Source organism: Ovis aries, chromosome 15 (assembly GCF_016772045.2).
Source record: "Ovis aries strain OAR_USU_Benz2616 breed Rambouillet chromosome 15, ARS-UI_Ramb_v3.0, whole genome shotgun sequence".
Lineage (NCBI taxonomy): Eukaryota > Metazoa > Chordata > Mammalia > Artiodactyla > Bovidae > Ovis > Ovis aries.
In genome coordinates, this window is record NC_056068.1 from 60,897,340 (window position 1) to 60,919,036 (window position 21,697).

The 21,697-nt window shown below is 37.5% G+C and overlaps 1 protein-coding gene across 2 annotated transcripts in view; it reads right to left on the reverse strand.

The window, feature by feature from the left end:
* The window catches only part of DCDC1 (doublecortin domain containing 1), a 476,813-nt gene that overhangs the window by 407,615 nt on the left and 47,501 nt on the right, over positions 1 to 21,697 (reverse strand). For both annotated transcript variants that reach the window (XM_060400033.1, XM_042233308.2), the window contains exons 4-5: positions 20,409 to 20,562; positions 19,781 to 19,943 (exon numbers count right to left, since the gene is read on the reverse strand). In XM_060400033.1, the coding sequence (XP_060256016.1) occupies positions 19,781 to 19,943; positions 20,409 to 20,562 (317 nt within the window). The remainder of the gene's footprint in view (positions 1 to 19,780; positions 19,944 to 20,408; positions 20,563 to 21,697) is intronic.

Below are 21,697 nucleotides of genomic sequence, written 5' to 3' on the forward strand. Positions count from 1 at the left end.
AGGAGATCAGTCCTGGGTGTTCATTGGAGGGACAGATGTTGAAGCTGAAGCTCCAATACTTTGGCTACCTGATGTGAAGAACTGACTCATTGGGAAAGACCCCAATGCTGGGAAAGACTGAGGGCAGGAGGAGAAGGGGACAACAGAGGATGAGATGGTTGGATGGCATCACCGACTCAATGGACATGGGTTTGGGTGGACTCCAGGAGTTGGTGATGGACAGGGAGGTCTGGTGTGCTGCGGTTCATGGGGTTGCAAAGAGTTGGACATGACTGAGCGACTGAACTAAACTGAACTGAACTGAGTCCTCTCAATGACTTTATGGAAGGACTGTATTACCATTATAATATCATTATCCTCATTTACAAGTGAGAAAATTGAGGTATTGAGAAACTAAATAACTTGCCCAATATCTTGCAGCTTGTAGGTGGTTTGCGCTAGAATATGAATTCAGTTCTAGAAACTATACCTCAAATCATTACACAGTTCTGTCTCTATCATGCATTTTCCACAGTGTCCTCAAGATCAAATTGTCTGAATAAAAGTTTGACATCCTTTTGTACAAGTTGATGCACCCTTCACATTTCTTATTTCTGTCAATGTTTCCACTGTTTTCACAGCTTTTCACTATCTCAGGAAGATATTGAACCCTTGTCTCTTATTCATTTCTCTGAAGCAGATGTTTATTCGTTCAATGATATGTATTGGATGTCCACTTCTCAAGGCCTCAAGTGACAGCTGTGAATAGGACAGAAGAGTTTGTACAGATCACAGCCTCTTAGCAAGAGACAACAGTGAATGGCCTTTCTGAGGAGGGAACATCTGAGTGGAGAAGCCAGAATGATGAGAAGTTAGTGATGAAAGTCCCAGGGAAGGAGCATTTCAGGCAGAGAAAAAATCAAGCACTAACTCTCTGAGGTGAGAATGAGCTGGATGTTTGAGAAAGAACAATAAAGAAATTTGGACAAGGAGAGAATGTGTACGGATAAAGCCAAAAGGGTAGAAAGGAGTAGATGGTGGTTGGCCAGGATAAGGGGTTTGGCTTTTATTCTGGATGTGATGGGAAGCCACTGAAGGTCCTCAGCAGAGCCCCTTATGAAGAGCAGACTGGGACAGAGTGTAGGAAACACTGGTAGTTCCCCCGGATTCCTTTTAACCAGCCTAGTGCCCCCAAACTCCACTTATGAGTCCTGGCCATCAACACCTCACTGCTGACCCTTCTCCCGGGACCTGCCATTGGCTGAAAGGAACCAGCCACCTGGCTAGGAAATGCCTGTGAAGTGATGAGCTCTTCCCTCCTACTCAGAGGACAGTGCACAGCCAGGAACTGGGGAGACACAACAGATAGTCCCCTCGCTTCCGGGAGGGGCAGCTTGGTGGTGTGCTTCCCACCCCACACTGGGGCTGGACTTAGCAGCACACAGGGCTCACCCAACAGTATTCCCTCACTGAGTCCCTTGTACAAAACTCTCCATCTCAGGCTCTGCTTCTAGGGCACGTGACATCAGAGTGAGTCAAAGATAGGAAACCTAACTTTCACCTGTCATTTCTTCTCAGTAACTCTTAAACTCTTCCTTTCCAGTCCCTGCCAGGGCCACTTGCCCACTTCTCTCTCAGCCTCCTATCATCTGCAAGAGCTTCCTAATTGTATTTGATCCTCCTCCATTACATCTGACATTCTATACTCCAATTACAGCCAAATTTCCCTAATCATTAATTTTATCATTGCCCCACAAAAGTTCTTGGAGTTAGCTTTTGAAGTTTTCTACCTGTCAGCCAGTCTGTATGTCTGACTGTCAGTAGGTCAAGCAGTCAACACTTACTGTGTCCATCTTATGTGCCAGACCCTGTGCAAGGAATATGAAACTGACATAGTCTCTTCTCTTCAAAGGAGACTAACAGAAGAGTTTACCAACAATGTGACACTATCCAAATTTACCAGTTTTACCTAAGCTTGAGCACATCAAGTTCATCTTTAAGCCCATTGCCCTTCACTTATTGAGACTCAAGTCCTTCTCAACATCCGGTTTAAGATCTTCCTTTAGTGCTCCAGCTTGCAATGACCTGTAGTCTCTTGAATCCTTTGAGCGTTTGCAGCCTGTCCCTTATATTCACGTTCAACAATGTCTGAGAACCTTCCACCTGCCAGTACTACCTGTTAGGTAGAGCGTAAACCATGTGGAATTATTATGTAAATGTCTTAAGAGTATATCTCCTACTTCTGCTTCCATGCTTAAACCTTTAGAAAGGTAGGTATCAAGCCTGTATTTCTTGTTAGTTGCTCCAGGGTATATACAACTTCACTGCGCATGGTATAGTTTGTTGTTTAGTCACTAAGTCGTGTCTGACTCTTTCACGACCTCGTGGACTGTAGACTGCCAGACTCCTCTGTCCATGGGACTTCCCAAGTAAGAATACTGGAGTCAGTTGCCATTTCCTCTTTCAGGGGATCCTCCCAACCCAGGGATCAAACTGGCATCTCCTGCATTGCAGGCAGATTCTTTACTGCTGAGCCACCAGGGAAGCCCTTTTCATAACATACTAATTATGCAAAACAAACTTCATGGCCTTTTTGTGTGTACCTACCATCTTTATTCCATACCTCCCCCCATTATGGATTTAAATATGATTTTCATACCACTTTGATGTTCACTAATGACCACAATGGGATACAATTTTTTATGAAAAGAAGAAAACCTGTTAAGGAGAACAGCTTGGCAAATGAAGGTCTAGAAGGAGTGGAATAGACTGGGATGAATTCAGAGTATATTTCAGGTAAATGCTATGTTTTCTTCGAGTTTTCCCTTGGGTCATCTCTTCTAGGAAGCCTTTTTCAGCTTGGACACCCTGCTCTTTGTGAAGGCATCTACCACGGAACTAACCCCACCACACTATCACTTTGCGCCTTCCTGGCTAAACATGCATTGCTTACCTGAGGCGTGGAGAAGGTGCTCGATAAGTGCTGAATGAATGAATGAATAATTTTTATTATTCCTTTTATTTTATAATAAATTCCTCTTATTCCAATAAAAGGAATATATTCATGACTCTATTACCTAAAAGCACCTAAGGGTACTTTACTTAAAAAAATAGGCAGCCTAAAAAAATTTCAAGATAACATTTCTGAAGTTCCGAATAGGAGTTCTGAAAGAACTCTAGGTAGATCTAGGAAGACCATATAATAAAGAAAATATTCAAATAAATTTGAAATTATCCCTTACAATATAAATTATATACAGTTGTTTTTAACGGTACTCCAACTTTCCAGATTCCTGTTGATAAACATAGAAACACTATTGGAAATGCATGAAACATTTTATACAAATAAAGAATTTTTAAACCAACCTGTAAAACAGCCTAATAAAATAATACTAATGATGACTAAAACACATTAATAATATACTAGATAAGCAGCAAAGCATTAAGAGCAAGGGGTCTGAAGCCAAACTCGGGGGATCCAAACCTTAACTTAGCCTCTTACTAACTCTGTAACTGCAAAATAAGTCAATTTCATTTGTCTTAGTTTTCTTATCTGAAAAAAATGACCATAATAGTATTTCTCCTTACCTAATTATGAATGAAAGACATTTATACAGATAGAATGCTTTCATATACATATGAAATACAGCAAACATTGCTGAGATTATTATCCTCATGATTTTCACCAAGAACTTAGCCTATGGAAAGCAATGTTTTAAGTGCTTTATAAACACTAGCTGGTTTTACCCTCTAAATCTTAGGAAGAGATATTATCATCTTCATTTCACAGATGAGGAAAATGAGACCTGAAGAAATTAAGCAACTGTATCCCGCATCTCCTGCATTGAAGGCAGATTTGACTCATGTACACCCGTGGTGGATTCATGTCAATGTATGACAAAACCAATACAGTATTGTAAAGTAAAATAAAGTAAAACTAAAACTAAAAAAAAAAAAAAAAAAAAAGTATCAGCCTGCAATGCAGGAGACCCTGATTCAATCGCTGGGTGGGGAAGATTCCCTGGAGAAGGGAATGGCTACCTGCTCCAGTATTCTTGCCTGGAGATTTCCATGGACAGAGGAGCCTGGCAGGCTATAGTTCATGGGGTCGCAGAGTCAGACACAACTGAGTGACTAACTCTGGCCTCTACTCACTAGATGCCATTGGGACCTTCCCCCATTGGGACAACCAAAAAATGTTTCCAGACTTTGCTAAATGTTCGCCCAGGAGACAAAATTTTCTCTAGCTGAGAACCACTGCAGTTAAAGAGTCTGAGAGAATATTCCTCTGTAGAGGTGCAGGGAGCTGTGAATAAACGACGGGCACACACCATGCTCTTATTCCAACTTTTGATCATGACTTTCCCTCTCCATCTTCTTTCCTTCTCAACTCAGTGCCACCACCTTTAATCTACTTTCTTCAGGCTTCACAGCCTCACCTTATTGAGAATGAGTATCCCTCATTTTATTGAACTGTCTGTGCATGTGTGTCCCTGTTAGACTTTGAACATTTCAATTGTATGAAATGTTTTCTCATGTGTGTACCTCTAGTATGTGGACTTCCCAGGTGGTGCATTGGTAAAGAATCAGCCTGCCAATGCAGAAGACGCAGGTTTGATCCCTGGATCAGGAAGACCTATCCCCTGGAAAAGGAAATGGCAACCCACTCCAGTATTCTTGCCAGGAAAATCTGTGGACGGAGGAGCCTGTCGGGTTATGGTCCATGGGGTCACAAAAGAGTTGGACAAGACTAAGCAACTGAACAACAACAGCCTCTCGTATCCAGTATGTTGTAAACAGTATGCTTGCTGGAGGTTTAACAAAATAATAAAAGTTGATCATACATTTTCAGTGTATGCATTTGTTCTCTGCTGCAGGACAGCACCTGAAATATTGTTTAATTCTATAGTAAATGCTCTATAAACATTTGGAAACTATTTGTCAAACATGTCAGATCAGAGTATGACTATTATTTCATTAGGTGGATATTAGGTAATATTTTCAGGTATCTATTACCTTGACTTATATTTTCTCTGAATATTGGAAAAAGATTACATTTTTATACTCATAATTAATTAGTTTTTTCATTACCATGTCCCTCCTTGGACTTACTCAGAAACCAGAATATGTATCATGGAGAACAGCTCAGAGAAAGAAGCAGCAGAACAGTCAGAAGCTTAGTGAATTACTTTGCTTGGTTCAGAACTGTAAAACCCATGAAACTTTAAAAATTATTGATTCTACCCACCCATTTCATTTACTCAATTACTCATTCAACATTCATTCACTGAGTCTCTAACACATGTTCCATGCTAGAGAGGCTGCACAGGGGGTACCTCAGAGTTCTTTGGGAGAGCAACACACACTATGGCACATGCCTAGTCAGAGATGTCCCAGGGTGTTGAGGGAGCCTGGAGAAGCAGCACCTGCCACAGCCTGTGGTGAGCAAGAAAGGCTTTCTAGGGGAAGGATGTAAGGTCGGACTTGAAGCGTACATGTAGTGGGCTAGAGAGGGAGAGCATAACCCAAGGAGAGACACACTGCAGGTGAAAATCCAGAGTTAGGCAACAGTATGATGGAGTGTTGGGAAGACATGGAAAACAGGCCAGAGCTGGAGCAAGGAAGGCAGGCCTAATAAGCTAATGCAGATCAGAGCTGCTGCACAATGCAGAGAAACTCCGCACTACCCGGAGGAGGCCATTCTAATCTTCTGGATAGAAGGAACTACTGGAAACATCTTCTTTACATGAAGGCAAAACCCATTTCCCTATGTAACATAGCTGTTGGGGTAAGGTCCAAGTCATCACGTTTCAAAGTGTGGGCCATGGGCCTCCTGTCTGAGAGACAACTGGGGAATTAGGGAACCCTCGCATTTAGCAACACAAGGTGTATCTTCTTAACATCACCCCTCCAGGGACCTATGCCTTCATATGAAGAAAGGTGGTGAGGGCTGACAGCCATTTCAGTTCAGTTCAGTTCAGTTTAGTCGCTCAGTTGTGTCTGACTCTTTGCAACCCCATGGACTGCAGCACGCCTGGCCTCCCTGTCCATCACCAACTCCTGGAGCCGACCCAAACGCATGTCCATTGAGTTGGTGATGTCATCCAACCATCTCATCCTCTGTTGTCCCCTTCTCCTCCTGCCTTCAATCTTTCCCAGCATTACGGTCTTTTCCAATGAGTCAGTTCTTCGCATCAGGTGGCCGAAGTATTGGAGTTTCAGCTTCAGCATCAGTGTTTCCAATGAATATTCAAGACTGATTTCATTTAGGGTGGACTGGTTGGATCTCCTTGTAGTCCAAGGGATTCTCAAGAGTCTTCTCCAACACCACAGTTCAAAAGTATCAATTCTTCAGCACCCGGCTTTCTTTATAGTCCAACTCTCATGACTCTCATGACAGGACTACTGGAAAAACATAGCCTTGACTAGATGGACCTTTGTTGGCACAGTAATGTCTTTGCTTTTTTTAATTTTTTTAATTTTATTTTATTTTATTTTTTATCTTAAAATCTTTAATTCTTACATGCGTTCCCAAACATGAACCCCCCTCCCACTTCCCTCCCCATAACATCTCTCTGGGTCATCCCCATGCACCAGCCCCAAGCATGCTGCATCCTGCGTCAGACTTAGACTGGCGATTCGATTCTTACATGATAGTATACATATTAGAATGCCATTCTCCCAAATCGTCCCACCCTCTCCCTCTCCCTCTGAGTCCAATAGTCCGTTATACACATCTGTGTCTTTTTTGCTGTCTTGCATACAGGGTCGTCACTGCCATCTTTCTAAATTCCATATATATGTGTTAGTATACTGTATTGGTGTTTTTCTTTCTGGCTTACTTCACTCTGTATAATCGGCTCCAGTTTCATCCATCTCATCAGAACTGATTCAAATGAATTCTTTTTAACGGCTGAGTAATACTCCATTGTGTATATGTACCACAGCTTTCTTATCTATTCATCTGCTGATGGACATCTAGGTTGTTTCCATGTCCTGGCTATTATAAACAGTGCTGCGATGAACACTGGGGTACATGTGTCTCTTTCAGTTCTGGTTTCCTCAGTGTGTATGCCCAGCAGTGGGATTGCTGGGTCATAAGGTAGTTCTATTTGCAATTTTTTAAGGAATCTCCACACTGTTCTCCATAGTGGCTGTACTAGTTTGCATTCCCACCAACAGTGTAGGAGGGTTCCCTTTTCTCCACACCCTCTCCAGCATTTATTGCTTGCAGATTTTTGGATCGCAGCCATTCTGACTGGTGTGAAGTGGTACCTCATTGTGGTTTTGATTTGCATTTCTCTAATAATGAGTGATGTTGAGCATCTTTTCATGTGTTTGTTAGCCATCCATATGTCTTCTTTGGAGAAATGTCTATTGAGTTCTTTGGCCCATTTTTTGATTGGGTCGTTTATTTTTCTGGAATTGAGCTGCATAAGTTGCTTGTATATTTTTGAGATTAGTTGTTTGTCAGTTGCTTCATTTGCTATTATTTTCTCCCATTCAGAAGGCTGTCTTTTCACCTTGCTTATATTTTCCTTTGTTGTGCAGAAGCTTTTAATTTTAATTAGATCCCATTTGTTTATTTTTGCTTTTATTTCCAGAATTCTGGGAGGTGGATTATAGAGGATCCTGCTGTGATTTATGTCAGAGAGTGTTTTGCCTATGTTCTCCTCTAGGAGTTTTATAGTTTCTGGTCTTACATTTAGATCTTTAATCCATTTTGAGTTTATTTTTGTGTGCAGTGTTAGAAAGTGATCTAGTTTCATTCTTTTACACGTGGTTGACCAGTTTTCCCAGCACCACTTGTTAAAGAGATTGTCTTTACTCCATTGTATATTCTTGCCTCCTTTGTCAAAGATAAGGTGTCCATATGTGTGTGGATTTATCTCTGGGCTTTCTATTTTGTTCCATTGATCTATATGTCTGTCTTTGTGCCAGTACCATACTGTTTTGATGACTGTGGCTTTGTAGTAGAGCCTGTGCAAGTATGAAAGGGGAAATCAACAATAACACAATAATAGTGGGAGATTTTAATACCCCACTCACACCTATGGACAGATCAACTAAACAGAAAATTAACAGAGAAACGCAAACTTTAAATGATACATTAGATCAGTTAGACCTAATTGATATCTATAGGACATTTCACCCCAAAACAATGAATTTCACCTTTTTTCAAGTGCTCATGGAACCTTCTCCAGGATAGATCACATCCTGGGTCATAAATCTAAACTTGATAAATTCAAAAAAATCGAAATCATTCCAAGCATCTTTTCTGACCATTATGCATTAAGATTAGATCTCAATTACAGGAGAAAAACTATTAAAAATTCCAACATATGGAGGTTGAACAACACACTTCTGAATAACCAACAAATCACAGAAGAAATCAAAAAAGAAATCAAAATATGCATAGAAACTAATGAAAATGAAAACACAACAACCCAAAACCTGTGGGACACTATAAAAGCAGTGAAGAGGAAAGTTCATAGCAATACAGGCATACCTCAAGAAACAAGAAAAAAGTCAAATAAATAACCTAACTCTACACCTAAAGAACTAGAAAAGGAAGAATTGGAGAACCCCAGAGTTAGTAGAAGGAAAGAAATCTTAAAAATTAGGGCAGAAATAAATGCAAAAGAAACAAAAGAGACCATAGCAAAAATCAACAAAGCCAAAAGCTGGTTCTTTGAAAGGATAAATAAATTTGACAAACCATTAGCCAGACTCATCAAGAAGCAAAGAGAGAAAAATCAAATCAATAAAATTAGAAATGAAAATGGAGAGATCACAACAGACAACACAGAAATACAAAGGATCATAAGAGACTACTATCAACAGTTGTATGCCAATAAAATGGACAACGTGGAAGAAATGGACAAATTCTTAGAAAAGTACAATTTTCCAAAACTGAACCAGGAAGAAATAGAAAATCTTAACAGACCCATCACAAGCAATTGAAACCGTAATCAGAAATCTTCCAGCAAACAAAAGCCCAGGTCCAGACGGCTTCACAGCTGAATTCTACCAAAAAATTTCGAGAAGAGCTAATACCTATCCTACTAAAACTCTTCCAGAAAATTGCAGAGGAAGGTAAACTTCCAAACTCATTCTATGAGGCCACCATCACCCTAATACCAAAACCTGACAAAGATGTCACAAAAAAAGAAAACTATAGGCCAATATCACTGATGAACATAGATGCAAAAATCCTCAACAAAATTCTAGCAATCAGAATCCAACAACACATTAAAGAGATCATACACCATGTCTTTGCTTTTTAATATGCTGTCTAGGTTGGTCATAACTTTTCTTCCAAGGAGCAACCATCTTTTAATTTCATGGCAGCAGTCACCATCTGCAGTGATTTTGGAGTCCCCCCAAAATAAACTCTGTCACTGTTTCCACTGTTTCCGCATCTATTTGCCATGAAGTGATGGGACCGGACGCCATGATCTTAGCTTTCTGAATGTTGAGCTTTAAGCCAACTTTTTCATTCTCCTCTTTCACTTTCATCAAGGGGCTCTTTAGTTCTTCTTCATTTTCTGCTATAAGGGAAGTGTCATATGCATATCTGAGGTTATTGATATTTCTCCCAGGAATCTTGATTCTAGCTTGTGCATCATCCAGTCCAGCATTTCTCATGATGTACTCTGCATATAAGTTAAATAAGTAGGGTGACAATATACAGCCTTGATGTACTCCTTTCCTGATTTGGAACCCATCTGTTTTTCCATGTCCAGTAATACTGTCGCTTCTTGACCTGCATACAAATTTCTCAGGAGGCAGGTCAGGTGGTCTGGTATTTCCATCTCTTTCAGAATTTTCCACAGTTTATTGTGATCCATACAGTCAAAGGATTTGGCATAGTCAATAATGCAGAAGTAGATATTTTTATGGAACTCTCTTGCTTTTTTGATGATCCAAAGGATGTTGGCAATTTGATCTCTGGTTCCTCTGCCTTTTCTAAATCCAGCTTGAATGTCTGGAAGTTCATGGTTTATGTACTGTTGAAGCCTGGCTTGGCGAACTTTGAGTATTACTTTGCTAGCATGTGAGATGAGTGCAATTGTGCGGTAGTTTGAACATTCTTTGACATTGCCTTTCTTTGGGATTGGAATGAAAACTGACCTTTTCCCATCCTGCGGCCACTGCTGAGTTTTCCAAATTTGCTGGCATACTGAGTGCAGCACTTTCATAGCATCATCTTTTAGGATTTGAAATAGCTCAACTGGAATTCCATCACTTCCACTAGCTTTGTTCATAGTGATGCTTCCTAAGGCCCACTTGACTTCATATTCCAGGATGTCTGGCTCTAGGTGAGTGATCACACCATTGTCGTTATCTGGGTCATGAAGATCTTTTTTGTATAGTTCTTCTGTGTATTCTTGCCACCTCTTCTTAATATCTTCTGCTTCTGTTAGGTCCATACCATTTTTGTCCTTTACTGTGCCCATCTTTGCATGAAATGTTCCCTTGGTATCTCTAATTTTCTTGAAGAGATCTCTAGTCTTTCCCATTCCATTGTTTTCCTGTTTCCTTGCATTGATCACTGAGGAAGGCTTTATCTCCCCTTGCTTTTCTTTGGAACTCTGCATTCAAATGGGTGTATCTTTCCTTTTCTCCCTTGCCTTTCGCTTCTCTTCTTTTCTCAGCTATTTGTAACTCCTGCTCAAACAACCATTTTGCCTTTTTGCATTTCTTTTTCTTGGAGATGGTCTTGATCACTGTGTCCTGTACAATGTCATGAACCTCCATCCACAGTACTTCAGGCACTCTATCAGATCGAATCCCTTGTATCTATTCATCACTTCCACTGTGTAATTGTTAAGGGATTTGATTTAGGTCATATCTGAATGGTCTAGTGGTTTTCCTTATTTTCTTCAATTTAAGATAGCCAGGGTAAACATTATTACTTCCAGAGGCAAGAAGGAAAATAGAATCTGATCCCATGCCAGTATGGAGTACCCAAGGATGCTCAATACAGACCTGAGTAGGTTTTGGCCCTGGTGAGGAAGAGGATTAACTGAGGCTATCAGTGGGTGGAATGAGGAATAATCAAGTGGTGAGGGGGCTCTCAGGCATGGGGGCCAGGAAGCCAACCTGAGTATTAAAACAAGAAAGGTGCTGCCATCTAAACCCACCTTGAACATCTCAGGAAACATACTAGCTATGCAGAGCTAACAAATGCTTCCTACACTTCTGTCTTTTGTCTCATCTCACAACCTTGACATCCCTCCCAGGGCTGAGGCTATCTGGTACCTGTTAGAACTGGAAAACAGCCTCCCCACCCCCACCCAGCTCTGGGTTCTTCAACTCTGCTCAACAGGAAGCAGTGGCCCTAAACCTTCCCAAAGGTCACACCATCTCCTCTTTCTTGTTTCCTTACTTTCAATAATAGTTAATAAGCACCTACTGTATGCAAGGTTACTATGAGAAATACAAAGGGAAGTGTTAAATGAAGTAGAGAGCTTCTCCTCTGCCTTCTCCAACCATCAAAAGAGAAAAAAAGAAAAAAGACTGAGGGGAGAGAATATGCAAGAAAGGGCATTCCTGACAGGATGTGGGAAGACTGAAAATCTCAGATCTATAAGTTCCTGGAAGAATCATTTATCCCAGCACTCCACTTTGGACCATTGTCTGGTCTCAGACAAGCATTAGCATCACCATTAGCCTCTCTGCCACGGAATTATTCTTGGGCTGGCTTACTCTAGCCCCTTGCCAAACAGGAACATTCACAAATCTACACAAGAATTTGGGATAGGGGATTTTTAATATACTCCTTCTAAACGTCCATTCACTGCTGGCCCAAAAGGATGCTCTAATGAGGTCTTTACCTCCCCTCCCACCATGGAATATGCATGGTTCACCATAGTACCTATTTGGTTTTCCATTCAACCACTGAGCAACGTTTGTTGAGCATCTATTAAGTGCCAGGCCCTGTGCCCCACCCCCTCAAAAAGATGGTGAACAAGGCAGCCACGTTTTATGCCCTAAGGAAGCCTGGTTTAGAGAGAACAGTCACTACAAGTCTGATGACTACAAAAGAGCACACTGAGAATAAGCTTATCCTTACTAGTGACAGCCTCCCCAGAAAGTAGGACCAAATACAATGCCTGTCCATCCAGGAGTCTCAAAAGCAGGAGACTTGGAAGTCCCCTTTGAAGGGTTCTTCAGTCTTCCCCTTATTGACAGTACTCTCAGCAAATTCCCTGTCCCCACACTTGCAATTGTCAAAGAAGGGGTCCTATTCTCATTATCATCTCATCTCCTCCTAATTGTGGTAGCCACACCTAGTGGGTCCCAAAACCTCATGACCCTCTGGGTAAAGATAGGAGTGGGGCCTGCACTCCACTGAAGTTCTAGTGGAGGTTGGGCAAAACCTTGGGAAAAACTTCCCCAAAGGGCTATATCTCAGCCAAGTCCCTTGACTGTTTATGTTCATATACTTACTCTCTGGCCGTACTCAGAACATTATGCCCCAATAATTTATTTTGAAGAACTCACAACCTATTTTATTTTCATGTTTTGTTTATTACCAAATCATGAAAAAGATAAAGCATGCTCTAGCACTAGAAAGTCTATTTACAACATCACTACATTTTTTCAGCCTACTTCAAAAAAGCCAATGCCTGTCATGAAATTAAATAAATCTGGGTGTTCCCCAAGTTGTAATTTTCCATTTTGCATGTGCCAGGCAAAGAGAATTCTGCCTTCTTCTGTCACCAGAATAAAAGCAGCAAACTTGCAACGTTAAATCCATAAGCTTATGAAAAATCTTTTTAAAAAAATTAATTCTCTTGTAGTTGGGCAATAAACTTGAAAATACATTAATGCTCTGACTGTCTTGAAAGTATAGATAATGACCTTAAATATGAACAAGCACATCATTTCATGGGTGCAAGATGATGAGTTTATAAAATATAAATGCTCTGACAGTAAGAAAACATACTGCTATATTCAATTATATCATCTGCTCAAAATACAATTGCTTCTATGTTTGGTAAATAGATTAAATCCAGGTCACATTCCTGTGTTCAACTGGGTTTCTAGTCACTCCCTTTTCTCTAAATACTTGAGTTCTTTGTTTCTGCATGTTCTTAAGTGTCATCATTTATTGCTATAGGCGTGATGGCTATACTTAACTAATAATGACAGTGGTTGTCATTAGATTTTAACTCAGTAACACGAGTCTGACATATCATTTGAAGTATGTCTTCAATTTAAATTTGATTAAAATTACAAACATCCCATCTATTGTGCCAATCAAAATGTTGTCACCCTTTCCCTGAACTTTTCTATGAACTTTCTTGAAATAAGTTGTGGCAGCTTAAAGTTAAGGCTAGCCTTGGGTCATAAACATATTTTAAAACACAACTTTCAGAATAGAGCACAGCAAGGCCACTTGGGGCTCCTTTCATAAAAGGACTTGATTTTGACTTACACCTCAGAAAAATTCTCAAGGTAAATAGTAGAATACAGTGAGAGTTCAAAGGCTCTAACTCAGATTTCCATATCATGCTGTAACACAAGTGCTTGCTCGTGATTTTAACTTGGTTGTAAATATTTTAAGATCCTGGACCTAGCCAGCACCTGTAGTAGTAAAATCAGGTACTTGTGCCAGTCTATATGATAAGCTGGTGGAAATGAGTCGAACAAGAGATGGAGCGAAAGAGGGAAAACAGACAAAGAGCAGATGGAAAAGCAATGTTTTAGACACCTATTATATAAGCACAGCAGACTTTTATACACATTATTGTATTTACTCCTCATAATTACCTCGTGAGATGTTTCTTATTGACTCAGTTTATATATAATAGATGAGGAAACTGGGGGTTAGAGAGGTTAAGCCACTTACCCAGGTTCACAGAGTAGTTTGCGTCCCTAGCAGTGATGGTAAAGCAGAGCCAAATGACTGCTGTTGCTGTTTTCCTACACCCAGGCAACTATTCTGGGGAGGTAAGAGTGGACATGAGGTTCTAATAACTAGCCTTGGGATCTTAACAGCATTGGAGTCCTAGTTATACTTATGAAATGCTATTCTCAGTGTTCTATTTAGATGAGGGATTTGAGGGATTTACAGACATTTAATTTCCAAATAATTTTTCTTTTTAGAAAAATAAGACAATATCCAATAATCCTTTAAGATATTTTCACCTTGATATACAAGTAAGAACACTGAAGTGCAGATCAGTCTGCCCAAGGTCATATAAGAGGGACTAGAATCTTGCAAGATCATCTGATTTCAAATCTAGTGCTCTTCCCACTAAATGATAATACATTTCTTATGTCTCTCCTAACAGATGTCTAAAGCTTCAAAAACAAATGCTTTGGAAGGCAAAATCCTGAAAGAGTACCTATAGGATATATAAATGAATTCTCAGGTAAAGTAGCAAGCAGGGTAGATAGACAACCGCCTAAAAGATTTGATTTCAAGGTTACTGGAAATGTTTGGCTCAGTTTTTAAAATACCTCCTTTTGTTTCCACGACATTATTTGTTTTTATGATACCACCCTTCTTATTTTCTTTATAGCACTTCACACCGTCACTAAATAAGTTACCTAGTTCTGCATATGTTTATGTCTGTTGCTTCTTCTACCTTATTAGAACCTAAGCTCCATGAGACCTGTCTTGTTCACACCATATCCTGGCATATTGTAGGGACTCAATAAATACTTCTGGAGGAAATGATTGAATGAATGAATGGTCTCTCTTTAACTACTCTTCTGCCTCCTTAAACAGAACCATAATTTTTTTTTGATTACTTCTCACACACTGTCTCAACTCTCATCAGGCAGGTATTCTCTCTGTCCACTTTTACCCATGTAGCAAACAGCTCCAGATGATAAAGACAGTATTTATAACTCTTCTGAGTTAATATCCTCATGAAAATTAAATTTTATCAAATTTCTTTGCAGACAAAAAAGGCTGTATTCAAAACCCTTAATGTCAGATGTGATTCCATAGTAGAAATTTTAGAATTAAAAAATGTTAATACATTGTATATATCAAATATTATGTAATATGCCCAGCAAGGTCTACAGTAGCAGCCCATAATCAAATGTATTAATTATTTTTCATCAAAACAGTTGATTATTTATACCAAATAAGGTTGTGCTATCAAATGAGTTATGAAAAAATTGTTTGGTCATCTGCAATTCTGTATTTTAGAATGCCATATAAGAGACTGGATTTGTAGCATTAACTCAGGGGTTGTACAGAGAAAGAATAATATACTTAAAGCACATGGTGAGTGTATGGCTTCCAGGAAGTATTCAAATTATCAGGACGGTTACAGGTTCGCAGGCATCTTCATTAAACAAGTATAGCTTCTGTGTGAATATATGCAATATATACAATTCAACAACTCATGATATGTCAATAATTCAGGTGTTTCTCAATGATTTGATATTTTGACAGTATGAGATGCCATCATATGCGTGCTCTAAATTTTTCTATTGGCTAAGAAATTTTTTGTGGTGTTGGGGGGTGCATCTCTTGCAGTGATCTTCAGACCCACATCTAATTACATAGTAAGGGCACTGTACACATTAATTATACGTTTAAAATATTTGGAATAGGGAAAAAAACATAACATACATGCCTATAGTTTTATCCTCCCTGGCAGAAACAGATAAAAGAATAATGTGCTATCTCAGAAGAGAGTTCTTTTTCTCTACATAATATCATGTTCCTACTTTTGGTATATGCAGCCAAGTGAGAGAGAAGATGGACTGACAATCTTGCCTAATGCACATACTATTCAAAGTGATAATAGAGAATTTGGGAACACCCATCCTAAGTCCTGCTGCAGCTGCCCAAGTTAAGTAGTGGTCACCCTGTGGGTGAGCACCACAGAGCCCAATATTAGCTTTAGCAGGACTAAAGCAGCCACTGGTGTAGACTGTAGCACTGTCTTGAGTTCCAGCAGCAAGAAAAGCAAGGTATGATGTGGGTAGTAAGTCACTTCTTGAAACTTGTGCTTTTAACACAACCATTTAAAAAGCAACAAACTCAGGAGACATATAATGGAACAGAATATAATGCATGAATCCAGGTTCATTAAACTAATGCATTTTTTGAGAAACAAAATATGACAGAACATTTCATTATTGATGCACATATGAGAAAAAGTGTTATGCTGCTATTTAGAATGTGTCTTGTATGTCGTGGAATTGAAATATTTCCAAATCATCAATAATTAAAATGATGAGAATCCATCATTTCACTGACATTTATTTCTACATGAAAAGACGGCCTATTTTAAATGTGCTCACACATATTCTTGTCAATCACAAGCTGTCACAGCAAATTATCTCATTTTGTAGATCACATGGCAGTTAGCAGAAATCTCTAGGTTTAAATTTAGATCTTAGGTGTAGTATCAAGAGTACTCTTCATGGATTTTTTTTCTGTGACTACATCTTCACAATACAGCATATAAAAGATGTAAAATTCTATTCATAATACTCAGTTTCATTTCTGGTTAACAAAACTCAGGACTGAAATGAATCACTGTAAATGATAACTCTGAAAGTCAAAGGATAAATTAGTATATATAGAAAAGAATGGAAATACAGAAGTAAAAAAAAAATTAAATAATCTCGAACTCTATACAGTGAAACTTGGACCTACTGAAAACTTTAAAAATGTCCTTTGAAACAATTCATTAACTATATCTTCATAGTTTTAGAGAAATCATTAATAAATTTCAGAATCTTGAAATCACAGAATTACAAGACCTAATAAGACAGTAGATCTTCATCAACAATCTTCATAAAAATTCTTTCTGCTTTCCCCCCCATACAATCAATCTTTCTGTTTATGTATTCAACTTCAAATGTAAGAATTATTCTAATATTGCATTTCAACAGGGAATGTTTCATGTCAGTCTTGACCCTGGCTTGACCTCTGTATGAAAGCTTTGTGTTTGGAGGTATGTGATGAATAGCTCTCTGGCTTTCTATTAAATCCAGTGCCACTGGTTGTCAACAGTGATGCTCAAAAGGGGTGGTAAAGTATTTAAAAAATCAGAGATGTTCTGCAGGTCTCTTTCTACCTTAGTAAATCTGAAAATAGTTCTAAGGCAATTTTCACTATCTATACTACTTTCCCAAAGAATAAGAATACAATGAAGTATGGAAATACAATTGCCAAAATATACATAGGTTTATTTGGCTTTCCTGTGCCAGAAATAGAGTAAATTTTCATTTGGAGGACCAATGGATTTGGTTTAAATTTTTTTCCTTTAAAATTAGAGATGAAGGAATAATGACAACAAAGAAATCAGATTATAAGTCCCCTTTTTTATTATCTGTCTCTGATCTGGCCTAGGACTGGCACATAGTAGACTTTGAATCAATGTTTGCTGAATGAATGAAAAACAGTATATTAAAATAATGACCATTTACTGACTGTAATGCTTGTTTGTTCATTGTACATAAAATATTCATGCTCATCTGCAAAGATGCAACAGTAACACCAAATTCTGCCAGGTGTTTCCCCTTATTTACCTTTAGAAAGTAGAATTTTCCAACTTCTGAGAATGCCTCCTTACTCTAAATTTATCTACCATTTTCAAAGCTATTCATCCATGTTTTATTTTTATGGTAAACTCATGACAAGTTGGCATATTATTGATAATCTATAACATTCATGCAAGAGAGCTCATTTTAACCTGATTTGAAAAAGTACACGTGAATGTATAGGTGAGAATATGTAGTTGATACATATATATGTGAAATTTCCCCCACCCCTCTCAAGTTATATACACATATATGATAAATTACATATATATATAATAAATTATTTGTGTTTATGTTCTTGTTCTGAAAGAAACCAATATCAGGCTTTAGGCTTATAGGCTTATCTGTAAGCTTAACTTACATGAGTAGCTTTTTTCCCATTATACTTAAGTCTTTTTAATGGACATGTGATATGCTAGTCTGTGTCCAAGCTCACCTACAATTTCTTTTCTCAAAAGACAAGGCACATCTGCCACCTGCTCTACTCCGTGTCCCAGCAACAACTGTCGAGCAGCATAAAGATTGATTATCAGTCAAAAACCATTGCACAACACCAGATTTTGGTGGGTTAAGCTTGCTGATCCAGCAAGAGATGGTGTGAAATTTTCAGGAGTGTGTGCCAACATTTTGGTGCTAAAAGAACAGCAGTGCATGTCACAGTGAAACACAGCCAAAGATGTGCAGACAAAGCAGAGAAGTTTTTTTGTTCTAGACTTGGTTTTAAAAGGATAAGAGAGAAAACAAAAAGTAGGAGGAAATTAATTTATACATTTAAAAATCATCCACCAAGCTTTGTCACGTGTGTAACATTGTCATTTTAGGCATTCATGTCCAGATCTTTTAAGAAGCTTAGCTATAAATAATTTTTATATATCTCTTCTAAAATACCATAATCATAAGAAAGGCAAGTATTTCTTATTAATAAAAATAACCAAGGATCTTAAAGAAGTATTCATTACATATATATCCGAATATAAAAGTCACAGAAACATTTACCCACAGAGACTCATGCTTCTATACAAAGAGATGATTCATGAATACAAAATAAAGGCAGCCATATTTTAAAGTAAAAACAAAATTTGAAAAATATCTGGGTCTACACTACTGCATAGCTTATTTTTACTGAGTATTGCAGCAACAAGTTTCTTTACAAGGACCAAATTACCTTGAACTTTTTATTGAATTCAAGAAATTATTTCTTGATGATCAAGTATTCTTAAAGAGATAGAAATTCTAGTATCGTTTTATATAATAACATTAATAGAGGAAGAATTTTCATCACTTCCTCTGTAATGAACTCCAGAATTACTTTTCTTCTATTTATGCAATGACTGCCTAGACTTGCCTTTGGTTCACTGGCTTTATAGCAATTGCAGAAAAAAAAAAAAAATACCTCTAATAAGGTAGAAAAAGCAGAGGGGAATACACCAGTTAGATACACTGAATTTGTATGGCAAAGTTCTTATGTCATTTAAATGTGATTAGCATACATAGCACTTGATAACAGGCCCTGGGTATGACATACCTGGATAGTGGCATTTTTATTTCTCTCTTAAAACATATTCTTTCTCACTAAAGAAAGAATTTTTTTTTTTAGAAAATCTCCACATTTCTGAAATGTTAGAAACAATGAACTTTCTTTTTCTACCAAGAGATCTTTGTTACAAAAGTATGTCTATACATATCATATTATAAATATATAATTTATATTATTATAAAACATATATATGTTACATATATACATAAAGTATATAAAAGACACACTATGGCATTTATCTTATAAAAATTTTGTTAGGAAAATCACATGTATATAAGAATTATGTTCATTACTGGTCACATTTTCAAAATTATGTTAATATCATCTGAAAAAAGATCAAGAGTATAAATGAATAAATGATACCTGAAACTTTGATCTATTTTCTGAGAGAATAAGTCTAACGAATTATGTCTGTTGAGTGTCACAGAAACTAAACAGTAAATTCAATAATCTCTGATTTAATTTATTATATTTTCACCATTTAACCTCCTGCAGGCTCCCTAATGTCTATTCAGATCTATATTAAATTAAGCACCAATGCTAATGAAGGGCAATAAACGTGGCTGTCAGTGGATTTTTCTTTCATTAAGCACATTATCCTCTTACTGAGCTGTAAATGCGTAAACATTAGTTTTGTTAAACCATGCAAAAAAGACAGGATGAAAATCATTTTTTAATTGCGCCCCTTAAGCAATTTACTGTGTGTGGAAATACAAGTTTTTTTTTCATTTTTACCTTTAATTTTTTTGAATGGATCTAAAAAGGGCTCTCCCGTTGAAACATAAACGTCTGCTTCACGGGGTATGTCTTCAGGTTCGAGGGCTTCAGTGCCGTCTGCCAAGAACACTCGTCGTGCGGCCATGTTCAGATTCAGCTTTTCTGTGCACTCCTCCAGCAACTAACAAAAAACAAGGGGTAAGGGAAAGCGAGTGAGGACAAGGAAAGTAACACATTTCCACTAAGCAAAAAGGTGCAGTGATCAAAACAGAAACTCACTGAGCCACTTGCCAAGTTAAGTAACTCAGAAACTCCACCAATAAGGGTATTTTGTAGCAGTTAAAAATATATAAGTAGGTTAATCGCAACACAGAATAGTTGATTCTCAAATTCTAGTCCTTGAATGTTCCATCATTCTAATAAGGCTATAAGATATAGTCATTGTATTTGTTTAATTAGATATACTACTTATATATTGATTTAAAATGAATGGAATGCCTGTGAAATCTACGTATATACATATAAGCTACCTAGAGATTCAGATAACTACAAAGAAAATTTTAAACAATGTCATCTTTCTCACTATCTATATATAAAGAGAATAAGGGAAGAAATAAAGCACTGAAAACTCTTGTATACTAGTTACCAAGGTAATGGTTGGTGCAATAACTTTGGCAAAGACTGCTCTAGATCCATTTTGGTAAGCTGTTACTCTAATCAGTCTGGGTTGAAGTTTGTGTCTTTGAGACAATTTGTGCCAATTCTGGTCCCACTTAAATTTTGAAGAGAACTCTGCAACTCTAAAGAAAAAAAAACACAACAATCGGTGCATGTTAATTAGTAAAAATTTTTATGTACATATCCCAGATATTTTCAACACATATAAGCACTAGTGATTGTTCCTAGGTAGTCCTCAAAAAAAAATTTTTATAGAATAAGATTGTCTATATATACTTAAATATTTTTAAAAATTTAATACATGATAAGTTTGCCAAAACTGTTCATGTAAAACATGTATCTCAGAATAAATCATTTTATTTATAAAACATCACAACATTCACTTTTAAAAATTACATATGCTATATTCTAATAGAAAGCAGAAAATAGCAATATGGTCTTAACATCATGAAATAGAAAACAGCTAAGAATTTCCCTTAACTTTTCATGTTTATTAAAGTTCTTTGATTTCTTTTTAAAAGAGTTGAAATTCAAATACATCATACTAAAGTTTTTATTCTGAAGTCACTTTTATTGCTTTCATTTCAAATTGCTTGGGGGCAGTAAGAGAAGATTTCTAAGTTTGCTTTCAGTCAAAACTAGTTTCAATCCTTATTTTTTTCTCAGCAAAAGCACATGGTAAATGACTAACATGTTCTACTTTTACCTGAGTTCTCTAACTTTTCCTGTTAATTCCTAATGCCATATTTGCATAGTAAACATTTTAAAGCAAAAACGTGAGGTAAATTAAAACCACAGTATATCCACCTATTTGAATATACGAAAATGATGTGAATATAGATATCTTAGTTTTATTTTTATTTTTATCAACATTTTCTTCTATCTATAAACTCTTAGGTTAACAGATTATAAGAATCTTGATGTGAAAATGTATACACAAAATGCTGTTATAATAAGTTCATTTCAATTTGATTTTATTTCAAATACTGTTTAAATATCAAAAGTGTGCATTGCTATTTTTAAGCAAATATCTGGTAAACCAAGATATTCATGGTCTTAGCCTGATTCTGCTTCAACTATTCGTTTCAGAGTTAATATTATCCAGGCTCACATAGATCTCATTTTTTTTCCACAAATATAATTAGCAACCTTCTACTCAGGTGCTTTCAAAGAAAAAAGGAAACAAAAGCAGAAACAAAACCCCTAGAGATGGGTTACATTTTAATGTTTGAAATAGTCAACTGAATCATTATAAAT